The 16,330-nt window shown below is 52.8% G+C and overlaps 1 protein-coding gene across 1 annotated transcript in view; it reads right to left on the reverse strand.

Annotated features, from left to right (window-relative positions):
• Positions 1-257: 257 nt before the first annotated feature.
• The window catches only part of POLR1A (RNA polymerase I subunit A), a 67,392-nt gene continuing 51,319 nt past the window's right edge, over positions 258-16,330 (reverse strand). Inside the window, exons 27-34 of the mRNA XM_029083473.1 lie at positions 12,989-13,146; positions 10,712-10,838; positions 8,272-8,382; positions 7,149-7,427; positions 4,212-4,412; positions 1,756-1,873; positions 880-1,044; positions 258-656 (exon numbers count right to left, since the gene is read on the reverse strand). Of these exons, the coding sequence (XP_028939306.1) occupies positions 556-656; positions 880-1,044; positions 1,756-1,873; positions 4,212-4,412; positions 7,149-7,427; positions 8,272-8,382; positions 10,712-10,838; positions 12,989-13,146 (1,260 nt within the window). The 3' untranslated portion in view covers positions 258-555. The remainder of the gene's footprint in view (positions 657-879; positions 1,045-1,755; positions 1,874-4,211; positions 4,413-7,148; positions 7,428-8,271; positions 8,383-10,711; positions 10,839-12,988; positions 13,147-16,330) is intronic.

A 16,330-nucleotide genomic window follows, 5' to 3' on the forward strand; every position in this document is an offset into this window, starting at 1 on the left:
AAGCGTTAGACAAACGCCACGATCTCACACAAGCCTGAGGGCAATCTGAAGGCCGCAAGCTCCCCCCACCCCCCACACCCAGACACCAGGATATGAGCAAGGGAGCCCATCGATGGGAAGGGATGGGGCGGATGTGGATCCCAGTCGCCAGCGGGCCTCTGTGCCCCTCGAAGCCCCCCTGCCGAGCTGCAAGACCTCATGTCCTTTGAGTTAAAACGACTGGGTCAGATGACTGACCACAAAGCATTGTAGGAAAATGAAGGAAAAAAAAAAACCAACCCGGTTTTAGTAGCACATAAATTACAACTTTGCTGATGCGGTCAAGAGCACTGTGCAGATGATCCCCTCCCCTTGAAGTGGGGATCGTGACCCCCATTCTCACAAGGGGACGCCGAGGCCACCCGGCGAGTCAACGGTGGTGCCGAGGTCCGATCCCTGGCCTGCTGTCCGGGGCACCTCCTCGCCACGTCAGGAAGCCTTGTGGTGAAGCCTCCGGGCCTAGTTGATGGACGCCTCCCCGGTGCGGCCTCCTGCTGTCGGTCGCCTAAGCCATCGTCATCTCAGGGGCTGCTTGAGGTCAAACAGGCCGGTTCCTCCCTTGACGACCTTCCCCACCACCAGGCACGCCGAAGGCGATCTCAGCTCGTCCTGCGCACCTGTTCGGATCACAAGGATGGGCTCTGATTACCGGGCAGCTCTCTACTGGCTGACGGGACCCTCCACGGGGCAGAGACAGGGAGGGGATGAGGACCCTAAATAAAGGCTTTCACCCCTCCCAGCCTCTAAGGACGGGTGGGTTTGGAACCGAAGAGCCCAAGGGGAGGGGAGGGCGAGGAAAAGGAAGGGAAATGTAAAGGTAATTAAGGGCCGAGCACTGACCCATCATGGTGGCTTGCTTCAGGAACTTGAAGCTGGTTTCGAATGTCATCTGCTGCAGAGGGGATGAGTTGGATTGGATCCCGTAGCGGTTCAGTGGTTTGTAGACGCCTTCGAAGCACATGTAATCTGCCACCAGGGAGAGGTGGCGAGGATCAACTTGGATTCCTGCCGGGCAGAACGTTGTTGGGGAGAATCAGCCATCAGGAAAGGAGAGATGAGGGGGATGAGATGAAAGATGAGATGAGATGAAAGGGCCCTCCCGGGCCCTCTCTCCTGGCTGGCAGGGTGCCAAGACCCCAACTCCCACCCATGATGCCATATGTCCACCAACATTACTACCACATGACTGGCAGACAGACCAGGCCCTGAGCCCCCAGCTCGGGAGATGACAGATCGGGAAGCAAGGGGTTGGGGCTGGGGGCAGGAGTAGGGAAATCCAATGGATTTCTAGCAATTCCCACACGCTCTGCCTTCCTTGGAAACTCTCCACCTGTAATCCAACTCCACTGAGAGACACAGTCACAGAGCAGACACATGGCACGGCCAGAATTAGAACCCAAGTCCTTCTGACTCCCAGGCCCGTGCTCTAACCAGTAAGCCACGCTGCTTCTGGTACGTCTTCCCAAGGAACGGCCGCCTCAGCACGGGATTCCCGGAGGGCTCACAGCCTCGGGCCAGTGGCTTACATCTTCCTGGCCACCATTTCCCCAACCATTAAGTGGAGATAAAGAAAAAGCATCAACCTCCCGGATGGCCCGAGGAAGCTCAGCAAGTACCGTACTGGAGATTATTATTATTTTCTACCATTTCCCTCAGGCAGTCGCCGAACCGACAGCTGAACAAGCCAGCCCCTTCCTCCCCCGGCAGGCTCCTTACCGTACACGGCAAACACGTCTTTGATTTCCTTCTCGATCACCCGCAGGGCGGCCTCGATGCCGTACGTATTGGCCATGGCGTGGATGTCGTTGGAATAGAGACGCTGCAGATCCAGGGCCTGGGGAGGGTGATGAGAGAAGGAAACAGCCAATCACATGGATGATCACATCATCATCCATGGCATTTATTGAGTGCTTACTCTGTGCACAGCACTGTTCCGAGCACTTAGTACAATACATCCAGTGGAAACTCCTCACCGTTGGCTTTAAGGCACTCACCCTTCTATCAGTCAGTCAATGCTTACTGTGTGCACAGCACTGTATTAAACGCTTGTGTACTAACGTACAGTACAATCCTAATCACTTGGGAGAATACAACACATCCAACCAACTGTCTCCCATCTTCAAAGCCCTACTAAAATCATCTGTCCACCAGGAAGCCTTCCCTGACTGCTTCTGCACCACATTCCGCATCGCCTACGCTCTTGGGAGTTCTCTCCACACCCACCGCATTTATATATATATATATATTGCTGTACTCTGTTGCTTCCCCCCAGACCTGGAATTTATTATAATGTCCGCCTCCCCGGCTGGACTGTAAAGGACGGGGCTTGCGCCCACCAACTCTGCAGTATTTTCCCAGGCGCTTAGTACAGCGTTCTTCACCCAGTAAGCACTAAGTAAATACCGCAGAGGGATCGATTCCCTTTGCCCTCCATCCCTCCTTATGTAAGGCAGCAGGGCGGCCGGGTGACAAGAAAGCTGGCCCAGGTGATGCCAGTGTGGACTGGCTCCATACAAAATCACACTCTCCTCCAACGCCTGAGGAACGAGGTGAAACAAAGCCAACTTAAAGCTCATTAGCAGGAATTCACTTCCTTCCGGGCGGATCTACCAAGCCTGCCGGACAAGTCCCCCGAGAAGGCGAAGGAAGGGCCATCAATCGAGATGAATCAGCCTCAGAAAACAAGAGCCTTGACTCCAGCCAGGACCGACTGGGTCTTTAGCCTAACTTGAGTTCATCTGTCGCAGGGAAGGCAATTATTAGTCTGCAGACCTGGGTCGTGCCTGGCACTAGCCAGGCGATCCGCCCAGACAGAGTCTGGTTGTCTGCTGTCCAATTTACACGGACAAAACCACCCAGACAGGAAACCGAACCCCGTGAAGCGGAGGGGATTTCTTTATTCTCGGTTTTCTCGGTCTCGAGGGAGGAGCCTTCAGGGGAAGCTGCCCAGCAGAAGACTGTGGAAGAAGGGTGTTTTGACAAGAAAGGGCTGCTCGGATGGACGGGATCCACTGGAAATTCCAGATGGTGGTAACGGCCCAGAAAGAATTTCAAGAGACGAGAGGGGCGGGAGAGGGGCCGGTTGAGCTGGGGGCAAGGGGATCGATGTGACCTCCGGGCTCGGGCCCCGGGGAAACAACCGGGACCCTGTAGGGTGGGAGATTCCCACCCCTGACTTCATAAGGATAACAACTGTGGTGCTCATTAAATGCTTACTGTGTGCCAAGTACCGTACTACGCAACAGATACAAGACAATCAGATCCGACTCGGTCCCCGTCCCACGTGGGGCTCGCAGTTGAAGTAGGGGGGAGAATGGGGGTGGAGGGGTGGTCCCCGTTTTTCAGTTGAGGAAACCGAGGCACAGAGCAGCAAAGCGACTTGGCTCAGGAGGCAAATGGCAGAGCGGGGACTGGAACCCAGGTTCTCCGACTCCCAGGTCCACGCTCTTTCCGCTAGGCCTTGCCGACTTGTCCTCCCGGAGACCTCAGCGCGGCTCAGGCGACTCTAAACTTCCTTGGGAATTCTGGGATAGACGAAGGTTCTGCGGTAAACTAGGCTCCCTCCGGCCCCTCGGAGGCTCAATTCATTTACTTCGGAGGGCCCGGCCTTCCTTCGAGGCTAAGTATTGTTGACAAAGTGCCCCGCCGGTGGCAGGAACTGCTGTCTCGACCTCATAATGTTGTATCGACATTAGTGCTTAGCACGGGGCTTGGCCTGTAATACGTGAAAAGCAGTGGGGCTTCAGGGATCGAGCATGGGGCCGGAGAGTCAGAAAGATCTGTGTTCTACTCCCGGCTCTACCACCTGTCAGCTGCCTTACCTTGGACAAGTCACTTCACTTCCCTGTAACTCAGTTCCCTCAGCTGTAAAACGGGGATGAAGACTGTGAGCCCCATGTGGGACAAGGACCGTGTCCAACCTGATTACCTTGTATCTGTGCCAGAGCTTAGAAGAATGCTTGGCACATAGTAAATGGTTATCAAGTATCAGAAGAATAAAAGAGTAGCACTCGAGAAATATTATAACAATAAAAGGGCCCAGACGTAAAAAAGAGACTATTTTGGCCCTCCTGAATCATCTCCGCATCAGAGCAGAGGGGAGCGGGTCCGTGGGCTGAAATCAAAGGGCTCCGCTCGTCGGCCGGAGCACGTCCGGACGGCGGCTTACGTACGCTGGCGTATTTGAACAGCTCCGGAAGGTTGATCCCCTCGGTGTTTAAAACGAGCTCCCTCTCCCCGTTCTTCTTGGTGGTGTCGTTCAGGAGGCAGCGGGTGATTCCCTTGGTCTCGTAGACCACGACGTGCTGGGCCAGGGAGACCACCAGGGAGCACAGGTCAAAGTGCACCTTCATCAGAGGCAGCTTCAGGGTCACCTGGAGAGGAAGCACAGGAAGATGGCCCTGGGGTCGGGAGCTTCTCTGGGCGGGGTTCAGGTCCTGTAGGAAACCTGGGACCCCAAATCCTGACCCGAGAAGGGATGCGGCAACCAGTTTCTGGGGACGGCGACGCTGGTCAAGCAGCCGATCACGCTTATTGAGCGCTGACTGTGTGCGGGGCATTGTACCAAGTGCTGGGGAGAGTACGACAGAACGGTATAAACGGACACATTCTCTGCCCCCAAGGAGCTTAGGGCCCTTACCTGAAGGTCGGCGTATGAGGTCATCCGGCCTGGCTATCTTAATGGGGTGACTCTTCCGATAGCACTCATTTAATAATAACAATAATGATAATAATAATAATAATAATAGTACTTGTTAAGTGCTTACGATGTGCCAAGCACTGTTCTAAGCGCTGGGGTTGATACAAGTTAATCAGGTTGGTCCCTGTCCCACATGGGGCTCGCACTCGTATTCTCATTTTACAGATCAGGTTGCTGAGGCCCAGAAAAGTGAAGTGACTTGCCCAAGGTCACACAGCAGACGTGTGGCGGAGCTGGGATTAGAGCCCAGGCCCTTCATTTAGCCCCTACTGTGTGCAGACCTCTGGAGTAAGCGTTTGGGAAGGGACCAGAACGTGTAGAGGACGCACTGAGTTTATAATCCAACGGGGGTGCCAGGCCCATCCTAGTTTACCAATAAGAGGAAGATGTGCAAACAGACGGGCCAACCTACTCACTCTGCCTCTATCTCGTCTATCTCGCTTGCCGACCTCTCGCCCACATCCTGCCTCTGGCCCGGAACGCCCTCCCTCCTCGGATCCGACAGACAATGACTCTCCCCACCTTCAAAGCCTTATCGAAGGCACATCTCCTCCGAGAGGCCTTCCCTGACGAAGCCCTCATTTCCACTTTTCCCACTCCCTTCTGCGTCGCCCTGCCTTTATTCAGCCCACCTCGCAGCCCTCCCGCACTCATCTACAGATCTGTCATTTATATTAACGCCTGTGAGCTCACTGTGGGCAGGGAACATTTCTACCAACTCTGTTACACTGTACTCTCTCAAGCGCTGAGAACAGTGCTCTGCACACAGTAGGCGCTCAGTAAATACCATCGATCGGTTGATGGAAACAGCACGAGCTAGTTTCACCAATTCATCCCCGCTCCTTTGGAAATAGCAGTAAATTATGAGTCGTGTGGCTTCAGCAGCCCGGCTTCCTAGGGCTCGTGCTCGGGGGTCAAATTAAGCACTTGGCAACTACTACCAGCCATTAAAGGGCTACAGAAAGAACCTCCTCATTGCATGTGGAAACCACAGGAGAAGAAACACAAGGACAGACTTCCAACAATAATAATAATAATAATTATGGTATTTCATTAAGCGCCTACTACATGCCAGCCGCCGCACCAACTGCTGGAGTAGATACAGGGTAATCGGGCTGGACAAGGTCCCTGTCCCAGATGGGGCTCACAGTCTTAATCCCCACTTTACAGGTGAGGTAACTGAGGCACAGAGAAGGTAAGTAACTTGCCCAAGGTCATACACCACACAAGGGGTGGAGCCAGGATTAGAACCCATGTCCTTCTGACTCCGAGACCTGTGATTTATCCCCTAGGCCACGCTGCTTCTCCAGGGTGTGAGTCCCTACAAGCTCTGAGCCCCAAAATGGCTGTGGAGACTGGGGATGCTGAGTTTAAGGAGAGTGCCTCAAATCCCACCTCAAAACCCACCCAGCCCAGACTGGCTTGGGGGCTCTTCGGTCGCCTCAAACTTCTGTCCCCCTTTTGGGTGACGGGGGAGCTGAGGGGTTCTGGGTGAAGCGCTCACATGTGGACCCCTCGGGACCACAACCCCCAGCAGTCACTGGGGACAGGCGGGCATGTTCCGCTGGGTCTCTTCCCCAAACAGGGGCTAGAACCAATTCTGGTTTGATCCAGACTCTGCTCATCTTTAGCACTTAGGCTCCGTGGGGGCCAGATTTGTTTTTTTAAATAGTATTTGGTAAGTGCTTACTATTTGCCAGGCACTATAGATACAAGCTAATCAAGTTGGAAACAGTCCCTGTCTCCCACAGGGCTCACAGTCTAAATCCCAGTTTACAAATGAGGTAACTGAGGTGTGGAGAAGTGAAGTGCCTTGCCCTAGGTCACCCAGCAGACAGCTGGCAGAGCTGAGATTAGAACCCAGATCCTCTGACCCCCAGGCCCGCCTGGTTCTAGATTAAGGGGTTCTACCCAGAAAAGGAGGAGGAGGCATCTACAGCAAGACCCGGGGACCTCGCTTTAAGTTTCTCCTTGGGAAGCAGTGTGGCCTAGTGGATAGAACGTGGGCCTGGGAGTCAGAGGAGGTGGGTTCTAATCCTGGCTCTGCCAACTGCTTGCTGCGTGACCTCAGGCAAGTCACTTTACTTCACTGTACCTCAGTCTCCTCAACTGTACAATGGGAATTCAATAACTATTCTCCCTCCTACACAGACCGTGAGCCCTTTGTGGGACAGGGACTGTGTCCGACCTAATTAACATGGGCCTATCCCAGAGTTTATCAATGGAGCCTGACACATACTAAGCTCTAACAAATACATAAATAAAACCCCCGGCCCTGCCCGCCCCCGACGAAAGAACCCAGGAAACGAACAAAAAACCAGGATTCTGAGTCTTCCTGGTTTCACACTCGCATTCTTTCACGTCCATCACAAACAATCCCAGCCCATCGAGCCTGGGCTCTTTTCCTTACCTCACACCACAGACCTTCCACCGGATCATAGGCGTAGTCCTGTATGCTTGGATGGATGTTCTTCACGGCCTGAATCCTCAGCTCGGCCATTTGGTCCGCCTGGCTTCCGGCCCGTCTTCCCCCGATGTGACCGAGGGAGGAAGGCGCTTGACCGTCTCCCTCCAGAAGCAGACCGGCTTCATTGTCCTGCTCCTCCTCGCCATCGCCCTCCTCGTCCTCTCGTTCGTCCTCGTTATTGTCACTCTCCGCATACTCTTCCTCTTCGCTCTCGTAGTCCACCTGGGTGGGGACCAGATACATTCCGGTCAATCAATCCACGGTATTTAGTGAGTGCTTACTGTCTGCAGAGCACTGTACGAAACACTTCCTGGTCCCACCTCTCTTTGGGAGACCTTAGCTAAATCATTTTCTAGTCTCCTATTACCCACATCTTTCAAACGAAGTCGTGGCTGTCCAACTCTTTTTTTAAAAGGCATTTGTTAAGCGCTTACTACGTGTCACACACTCTAAGTGCTGGAGTGGATACGAGCTAATCGCGGCTCAGATGGGGCTCAGAGTCTTTATCCACGGGTTACGGACGAGGGAACTGAGGCCCAGAGAAGTGAAGTGACTCGCCCAAAGTCATGCAGCAGACAAGGGTCAGAGCCGGGACTACAAAGCCCAGGTCCTCCTGACTCCTAAACCTATGCTCTATCCATTAGGCCACACAGCTTTTCTACGGTACCCTAACTCCTAACCATACCCCAGGAATCTCAGGAGTGACATTCACAAGGAAAACTTTACAGGCCTTCTTGGAATTCTGCAACAGCATACAGGCCTAGATCAGGCAACTGAACTTGGTTCTCCCGGAGGACGGAGTTTACTGCCAAGCCTGGCGAGACCCCAAAGGTTCACCCGACCTAGAGGTAACTCACCTCGTGACCTGTTCCTCTTGAGCAGTCATGCCAGTCCATTCAAGGCCTACCTGGAGGAGTCGGCCCTGGGACACTGGGGATTACTGAGGAGGCGCGAGAGACGGCGAATTCACTTCCCCTGGTTGAACCCCCAGCTGAGAAACTTATCAGGGCTGGACCGCCATCCCACAGGACTAAAATGCCACCTCTGAGGTAGAGCCCCAGCCTACCTCTTCCTCTTGCTTATCTTTGTGCTTCTTGTCAGTGGCGTCGGCATCTCCTTCTTCTGCTTCGCCGTCAACGATCGGCCCCTCCTCTTCCTTGTCGTTGTCAAAATTTTCCTGCAGTTTGAGGAATGGCAGGAGGAGAAATGTTAGCTTCCAGGCGTTGGTCCTCAAATGGGATGATGAGATAGACTCCTCCCGCTCAACTCATTCTTGTCCTCACTGGATTTTTTGTACATGCCCACAGCGATCACGTTTTTACCTCTTTGAGACTCTCTTATTAGTCTCTAAGCCCCATGAAGGACCAAATCTAGTATGTCACGTGAGCCGGTGGGATGTTCAAGTAACTGGCAGCCGCCACGAAAAATTGCCCAGAGGCTAAATAACTGGCGGCCTTCCTCGATCACTGGTATTTATTGAGTGCTTACTGTGTGTAGGGTACTGTACTAGGTGCTTGGGAGAGTACAATACAACAGAGTTGGTAGAGGAGCTCTTTGCCCACAGTTTCCTTCCTCTGGGGGTGCAGCCCACTTCTGATGGTTTTAAAAGAAATTTCTTTACTCAAATTAAGAAACAAATATTAAACCTGTGAACTCTATTGGCCCAAGAACACCCAGCCCCTAAAGGAATCACAGAGAATCTGCGGGGAAAGCAGCCTGGCCTTCTAACTGCCTTTCATGGCTCCTTCCACCTTTTCAAGACTCCCTTTTCCCCCAAGAGCCTGATGGGCACATCTGCATCAGAAGCAAGGCTTTTTTTTAAAAGATGGTATTTGAGCGGTTACTATGTGCCAGGCACTGTATTCAGCAAGGAGATAGTAGAAGATAATCGGGATGGTTACAGTCCCCGTCTGACAAGGGGCTCAGGGTCTTAATCCCCATTTTTATGGACGAGGTAACTGGGACGCAGAAAAGTGAAGTGACCCTCTGGTCACACAGCAGACAAGTGACAGAGCCGGGATTAGAATCCAGGTCCTTTAGATTCCCAGGTCCGTGCTCTTATACCCTAGGCCACGCTGCTTCCCACCGTTTGCCTCTAGGGAAGCACAGCTCTTCTAACTTGGTTCAGCAAGCCATTCAGTGCTTCGGGACTTTATCCACACAGAGAACCTCTTTGGCATCTGCCCATAATCAGACGGGCATCTCTTTATGTATGCACAGAGATTTCTCTTCCTCCTAGCCTTCCAGTTCCTCCACCGCATAAAAAACAATCAGCCGATACCATTTCTTCCTTAAGATCTCTCTGACTGCTTTCTCCCTTCCTCTCCTTCCCTACCTACTAATACCGACCGGTGCCAGCTCTTTCCTCCTGGAATGCCTCCCCTTATCGCTGCTTCCTCCCTCTTCCTCTCCTGGATTCTTTCAGGCCTCAACCACGCTTCTGAGCCAGGGCTTTCAGGCCTCTCCACCCCGCCAGCCCTGGCTCAGAAGCGTGGTTGAGGCCTGCCAAGGTCGAGGTCAACCCTCTACCTTGGGCGAGCCGAGGCAACCCCACCGGTTCGATGTTCCGGCTGCTTTCTCGTGGGACCAATCCGTTAACGGATGCTTAAGGAGACAATTTCTCAGACACCGTTCCGTTCGGCTCTGCTGCCGAGCGACCGTTCTCACGCAATCCTTTCCTTTCCTCCACTTACGGCTTTTGAAACGGGACAAGTACCTGGCCCGTTTACCGAGAGCTCTATTCTCTGGTGAAATAAGTCAGCGCTCCCCTCGCCCCCCACAATCCTGGCCTCTCTCTAAGGAGTAACCCATCCCATTCTCCTCAAGTGTCTAACTTGAAGTGGTCCTTGGAGAATGAGTGCTAGTTTCTTCATTTTGTGAAAGAAACATCGGAGGGCATGTGAAGAAGGTGAACGGGCTAAAATGGCAGCAAGGCATATTGGATAGAGCATGGGCCTGGGAGTCGGAAGGTCCTGGGATCTAATCCTGGTTCCGCCACTTGTCTGCTATGTGACCTTGGGCAAGTTACTTCACTTCTCTGTGCCTCACTTACCTCATCTGTACAGTGGGGATTGAGCACGTGAGCTCCACATGAGACAGGGACTGTGTTGAACCCGATTTGCCTGTATCCACCCTGGCACTGAGTACAGAGTGTGGACCATAGTAGGTGTTTAACAAATATCAAGATGATTATTATGATTTTTGAGGACGGGCCCACATGCAGCGTGGCTTTTGGGGGAGAGTCGACATCCGGTTCCCGGCACCAGACGACCCTCCCCGAAAGGCTTGCCAAGCCAAACCGGCCCCCTTTGACCCTCTAAGATTCTCTGGCTCAGCTCGATGCCAGGCCATCGCGGGGTTGACTGGGAATCGGTCACTATCTTCCCCCGGTCCCCGGGATAAAGCCAAGACCCCAGCAGCCACCTGGAGGGCAGAGGGACACGGCATGAGGCAAAATGGGGGGAGGGGGCCGCCCCTCCTCGGAAACTTGGTCTTCTCCTGCTCACCTGACTGGCTGGAGCATCCCCGTCGGTATCCAGATCCCTCTGTTTTGCTCTGCGCGAGTTCACCAGGTTGAAAGAAGTCAGTTTATTGCTCTTCCTCTTGATGGTTTCCGTCAGAAGTTTAAAGAACCTGCGAGAGAGACCAAAGCCGGGTCGTTCTTCACCTTCGTCGTTCCAGGGAGCAAGAAAGGACGGCTTGATTCAGCGACCCCAGCCGATTTAGTGTCGTCGGCAAATCGGTCGCTTGAAGAGCTCTGGGGGTGGGCAGTGAGGAGGAGCTGGGCGACTCAGGTGACCCAGGGTCATCCTTCTAACCCTCTCCGAAAAGCAACCGCAACATCAGATGTATTTCAGCTCTCGGGGCCTTCTCGGGCCCTCTCAAAACTAACAGCCGGTGGCTGGGTGTTGGTGCCTTCAGAAGCCCGTTGCCAAGCCCTGCTGCTTTCATTCATTCATTCACATTTGTTGAGCCCTTCCTGTGGGTGGAGTACTGTACGATGTGCTTGGGAGAGTACAAGACAATAATAAACAGAAACATTCCCTCCCCACAGTGAGTTTACAGTCTAGAGGGGGAAGGTTAAGTATAACCTTCCAACTCGAATGGAATTCACTCTGCCCCACAGGCCAAAGTTGATCATTTTGGGGAAAGACGGAAAAAACAGAAGCTGAAAAACCTCCAAGGGTGTTTCTCCTTTCTCCACCATTATCTGAGTGTCCAACAGAACATGCGGGGTTAGGTTTGGGTCTTGGGCCAGAGGACAGATTTGGATCCGTCAGGAATGCTTCACAGGCGTGGCACCGTCCGGAGGGGCAAGGGGATGGACTGACTTGGCCAGGTAAGGAAAGAGAGGGTGGAGCTGACTCTCTTGAAGGATCCACTCCTCAGCTGCAGGCTTCCACCTTAGCCTCCTTCCTCATCCCAAACCAACCCTTCCATACCTTGTTCGGCTCCATCAGTTTATGCCCCAGAGCGACAAATCTTTCTGGTCTCCCTCTCTTCTCTCAGCTCCTTCCCTCTTTAGACAATGCTGAGTCCCCCTGGGGCTGGGGGGAGCCAATGTCTTAGAGAAGCAGGGTGGCTTAGTGGATAAGAGCATGGGCCTGGGAGTCAGAAAGACCTGGGTTCTAATCCCAGCCCCATTTGTCTGCTGTGTGACCTTGGGCAAGTCACTTAGCTGGGCCTCAGTTACCCCATCTGTAAAATGGGGATGAAGAGTATGAGTCCCATGTGTGATTAACTTGTATCTACCCCAATGCTTAGAACACCGCTTGCCATATAGTAAGTGCTTAACAAGTACTATTAATATTACTACTACTCCTGGTTGTGCCTTTCTTCCCCAGCCCCTCAGGCCTCCATGGCTTTCCTCCTCTGAGCATCAGTTTGTCACCTGCAACACCTGGGCTCTTGAAGCGGATCTTCTTGGCTCTCAGAGCCCCCAAGCCGATGAGCTCCCAAGACCTATCCCAGGTTCAAACTTCTCTGACCTATACTGGTTGAGGCTAGGGCAGAGTGGGGACCACTAGGAACCCGCTCCTCTCTTCCGGTCGACCCAACTCTCTGCTGCCCCTCCCCGGTATCCTCCTTTGAATCCACCGATGCACGAGTGGAGGGGAGGGGGGAAGTCTCCAAGAAGTGCTGACGCAGGGCTCGGCTCCCTGACCGCGGCGCCGAGGTCTCTCAACAAACCCGGGCTATGAGGTACGGACACACCCAGGAAATGAACCCGAGCTGAAGAGTCCCCAGAAGGAACTCAAGCCCTTGGGAGACGAGGGAACAAGTCGGGAGACGACAGAAAGCGACCACGTTGACCGCAGGAGACGGAGCGCTTATCACAATAAATGCCGATCCTGAGGGAGAATTGGCACCTCCTGATTCAAGGCTGTCCTCCTTGAGGCCAGGGATCGTGCCTGCTAACTCTACTGCGCTCTCCCAAGCGCCTTGTACGGTGTTCCGCACACGGGGACTCCAAATAATATCGAACGATTGACTGGTTTGGATATGCCCAAATGCTCAGAGGTGGCTTTTGGCTTGATCAATCCATGGCACTTACTGAGCACAGAGCACTATACTAAGCGCTGGGGAGAGCACAATACACCTGAGCTGGCAGACCCATTCCCTGCCCACAATGAGTTTCCACTCTAGTTGGCTTGCTGGAGAAGGCGGGATATTTTGACTTCCGCTGGGTCCCACGGTGAAATCTTAATACCGAAATGCTGAGCCCTATTGAAAGAGAGTCCCTTGAGACAAACCGGGGGTCCCGGAGATGTTTTAAATCTCACCTGTTCTCCATGAAATGTAAAATGTCCTCCGGCTTCAGACATTTCTCTTGCTGGTAATCCTCGGGCGGCAGGAAGTGAAACCGGATTTGGAAGAGGCGGAACTTGTTCATCTTTCCTTCCGTGCAGAACGATTCCTGGATGTCGATTTTTTGCACTACCTGGAGCGGGGTGGGGCGAGAAGGAAAGCCCAGCAGTGTGGGGAGGCTGAAGCGACAACCTGGGGAAGCCCAACTTCACACCTTTATTTCAGGGCTGCTGCTGAGCGGGTACGATTTACAGATGGGTGAGGGCAAAGGTAAGAAGGTTCAATGTCCCCAGGAAGCGGCAGTGTGGCCTAATGGATAGAGCAAGGGCCTGGGCGTCAGAAGGGCCTGGGTTCTAATCCCAGCTCCGCCACTTGTCTCCTGTGTGACCTTGGAAAAATCACTTCACTTCTCTGTATCTCAGCTACCTCATCCGTAAAATGGGGATTAGGACTGTGAGGGCCATGTAAGACAGGGACTGCATCCAACCCGATTATACTGTATCTACCCCAGCGCTTAGTACAGTGCCTGGCACAGAGTAAGCGCTTAACAAATACCACATTTATTACCATTATTATTATTAATAAGAGGGAGATGCCTGTAAGCCCAGCCTGCCTCAAGCTGGGAAAACACGAGGATTTAGTGGAGTGAAAGCAGATGGGCAGCTAGAGGCAGAGGGTGGCTTCACACACAGAAAAGAGGGACAGGTCCACAGAGTTCTAGAACCTGAATCTGTTCTCAATCCTCAGGACCCTCAGCATCAGAGAAAAAGCTCTTTGGCACAGGATATCGATCATTCTCCTGCTGGTATCGGCCGAAGCACGGCCAATTACAGGGGATGATCTGAGCAAGGAGGGGGGGGCTGGAAAAGTAGAGGGAAATCCTAAAGCCAAAAGGAGAGAACGATCCCTGTCCCGGGCCTGGGCGCTGCCGTCTGCCAAGAAGGCCGAGGGCCTTTGGGACGAACGAGCAGAGAAGGATTGATCGTGGCTACGGGACAGCTGCTAGTGGAAGAACTGCAGTGGGCTTCGTGGGGGTTTAAAGTTAGGCCAAGTTCCACATCGGCTCTTCCTAGAGAAGCAGTGTGGCTCCGTGGAAAGACCACGGGTGTGGGAGTTGGAGGACCTGAGTTCTCGCTGGGTGACCTCGGTTAAATTGTTTACCCTCTCTGTAGCTCAGTTTCCTCATCTATAAAATGGAAATTAAATACCTGTCCCCCGTCCTATTTAAGAGTCCCGTGTGGATCAGAGACTGATTATTTGGTTTCTACCCCAGGGCTGGGCAAACAACTGACTAGATCTAATTGACTTCTCTTGCTATTGAAACACTTAACCAAATTATAAGCAAGAAGTGTGCCTGAGGGCTTCAAGGGACGGGGTTGAACTATTAGAGATATTTCAGGGCTCCCCTGAAAGGGGAGAACGGGCACTTGGGATTCCTCTAAGCTTCGGCGTCAGCCTTTAGGGTGCAGGATTGGCCAGCTGACCCCTGTGCCTTCCACAAGTTCCAAATCTAAGAGACAAGGGATGGTGCCAGCAAGCCATCGGGGAAATTGCGGGGTGCACTAGCACAGAAAGCTAGGGCTGTAAAGCGCCCGTGAGTCCTACCATCGCTGGTGCTGGGTACTAGGAGACCGAGCTCAACGGTGCCAAGAAATATCACCCCCCCCCCACCCCTACCCTGCCGAGCCTTAGAAGTTCCACTTACTATCTCTCACAGTGATTGGTTATAGCTATTCATAGAGAAGCAGCGTTGCCTAGTGGATAGAGCATAGCCCTGGGCGGGCAGAAGGGCATGGATTTTAATCTTGGCTCCGCCATTTATCTGTTTGACCGTGGGCATGCCACTTCACTTCTCTAGGCCTCGGTTATCCCATCTGTAAAATCAATGGTAGTTATCGCGCGCTTTCTATGAGCAGAGCACTGCACCAGAGAATCGGTAGAAAGATCCCCTGCCCATAATGAAATGGGGATTAACGCTGTGAGCCCCATATGGGACAGGGACTGTGACCAACCCAATTTGCTTGTATCCATCCCAGCACTTAGTATACTGCCTGACACATAGTAAGCGTTTAAATACTATGATTAGTATTACTATTATGTTCTGGGTGGGCAGTCACGACAGTTTCACGGAAGTTAATCCCTGAGTGCTCAAAGAGGCAAGCCCCCATAGCCCACAGACAAATGAGAGAAGCCATTTCTGCTCGGAAATGAGGCCGGACCCTCTTGGGCTGGGTCTGGGAATGGTTTGCCTTGGGAGTGTCATCAGTGCAGGGCCCTCAACATGACCAAAATATCCCGGACCACCAAACTTCCAAGATGCTTTAGAACTCTTTTAAAAGAGCGGGGATCGGGCAGGCCTAAATGGACTGACTGAGGCCCAGCGTGGCCAACGGCTTACTGGATAGAGCATGGGCCTGGGATTCAGAAGGACGTGGGTTCTAATCCTGGCCCTGTCACATCAGCTGCGTGTCCTTGGGCACGTCGCTTCACTTCTCTGATCCTCGGTTTCTTCGTCTGTAAAATGGGGATGAGGAGCCTGAGTCCCCTGTGGGACAGGGACTTTGTTCAACCTAACTCGTATCTACTCCAGCGCTCAGAACAGTGCTTGGCACATAGTAAGCGCACAACAGGTACCATAAGGAAGGACCCGGAGTGACCCAGCACATGGGAAGAGGTGGGTTTGTACTTCCAGCCCTTGAGTTAATAAATGGTTGCTCCCATGTAGCATCTTCCTGCCTCTCAGGCCTGAGGCAGGCTTCTGGGCTCTAGCAGGAACAGAAAGAAATCATCAAAGCATTCCTGCGGTAGAGGCCCCCCTCCCTGAGACCCTCCCTACCACGGAGCTTGACTTCTAAAACGTTTGTGCAATCCAATGGGAAAATTCACATCGGCAGGCTCTTACGTCCACCTGAATTCTCTGGACCCCATTAAAAAAAACCCACTTCAGTATTTTAGTTGGCTTCGGAAGAAATACCATTCGCTACTCGGTATTTACAAGCCCTCCCTCCAACGTAAGTAAATATCCGCCTGACGGCTTTTGAGGCTGTCGAATCCACCAGAGACCAAAGTTATCCCCAAAGTGGACAGTCCATAGTTCTCCTAATGTTTGCTTAACCAGATGGGCTGCAGACTCAGGAATGCTGCTAATCACTGTGATCTCTCACTGCATCCAGTCTCCTAGCCTTTAAGATAACCATGGTTACTCTAAGGAAAACAAAACAAGCAAACAAACAAAAAAAACCACCCCAAATCCCAAACAGGAACAGCGGGAAGTGGTGTGACACAAAATGGAGCTGATTTTCAATAGGTTGCCCAAT

Source organism: Ornithorhynchus anatinus, chromosome 18, assembly GCF_004115215.2.
Source record: "Ornithorhynchus anatinus isolate Pmale09 chromosome 18, mOrnAna1.pri.v4, whole genome shotgun sequence".
Lineage (NCBI taxonomy): Eukaryota > Metazoa > Chordata > Mammalia > Monotremata > Ornithorhynchidae > Ornithorhynchus > Ornithorhynchus anatinus.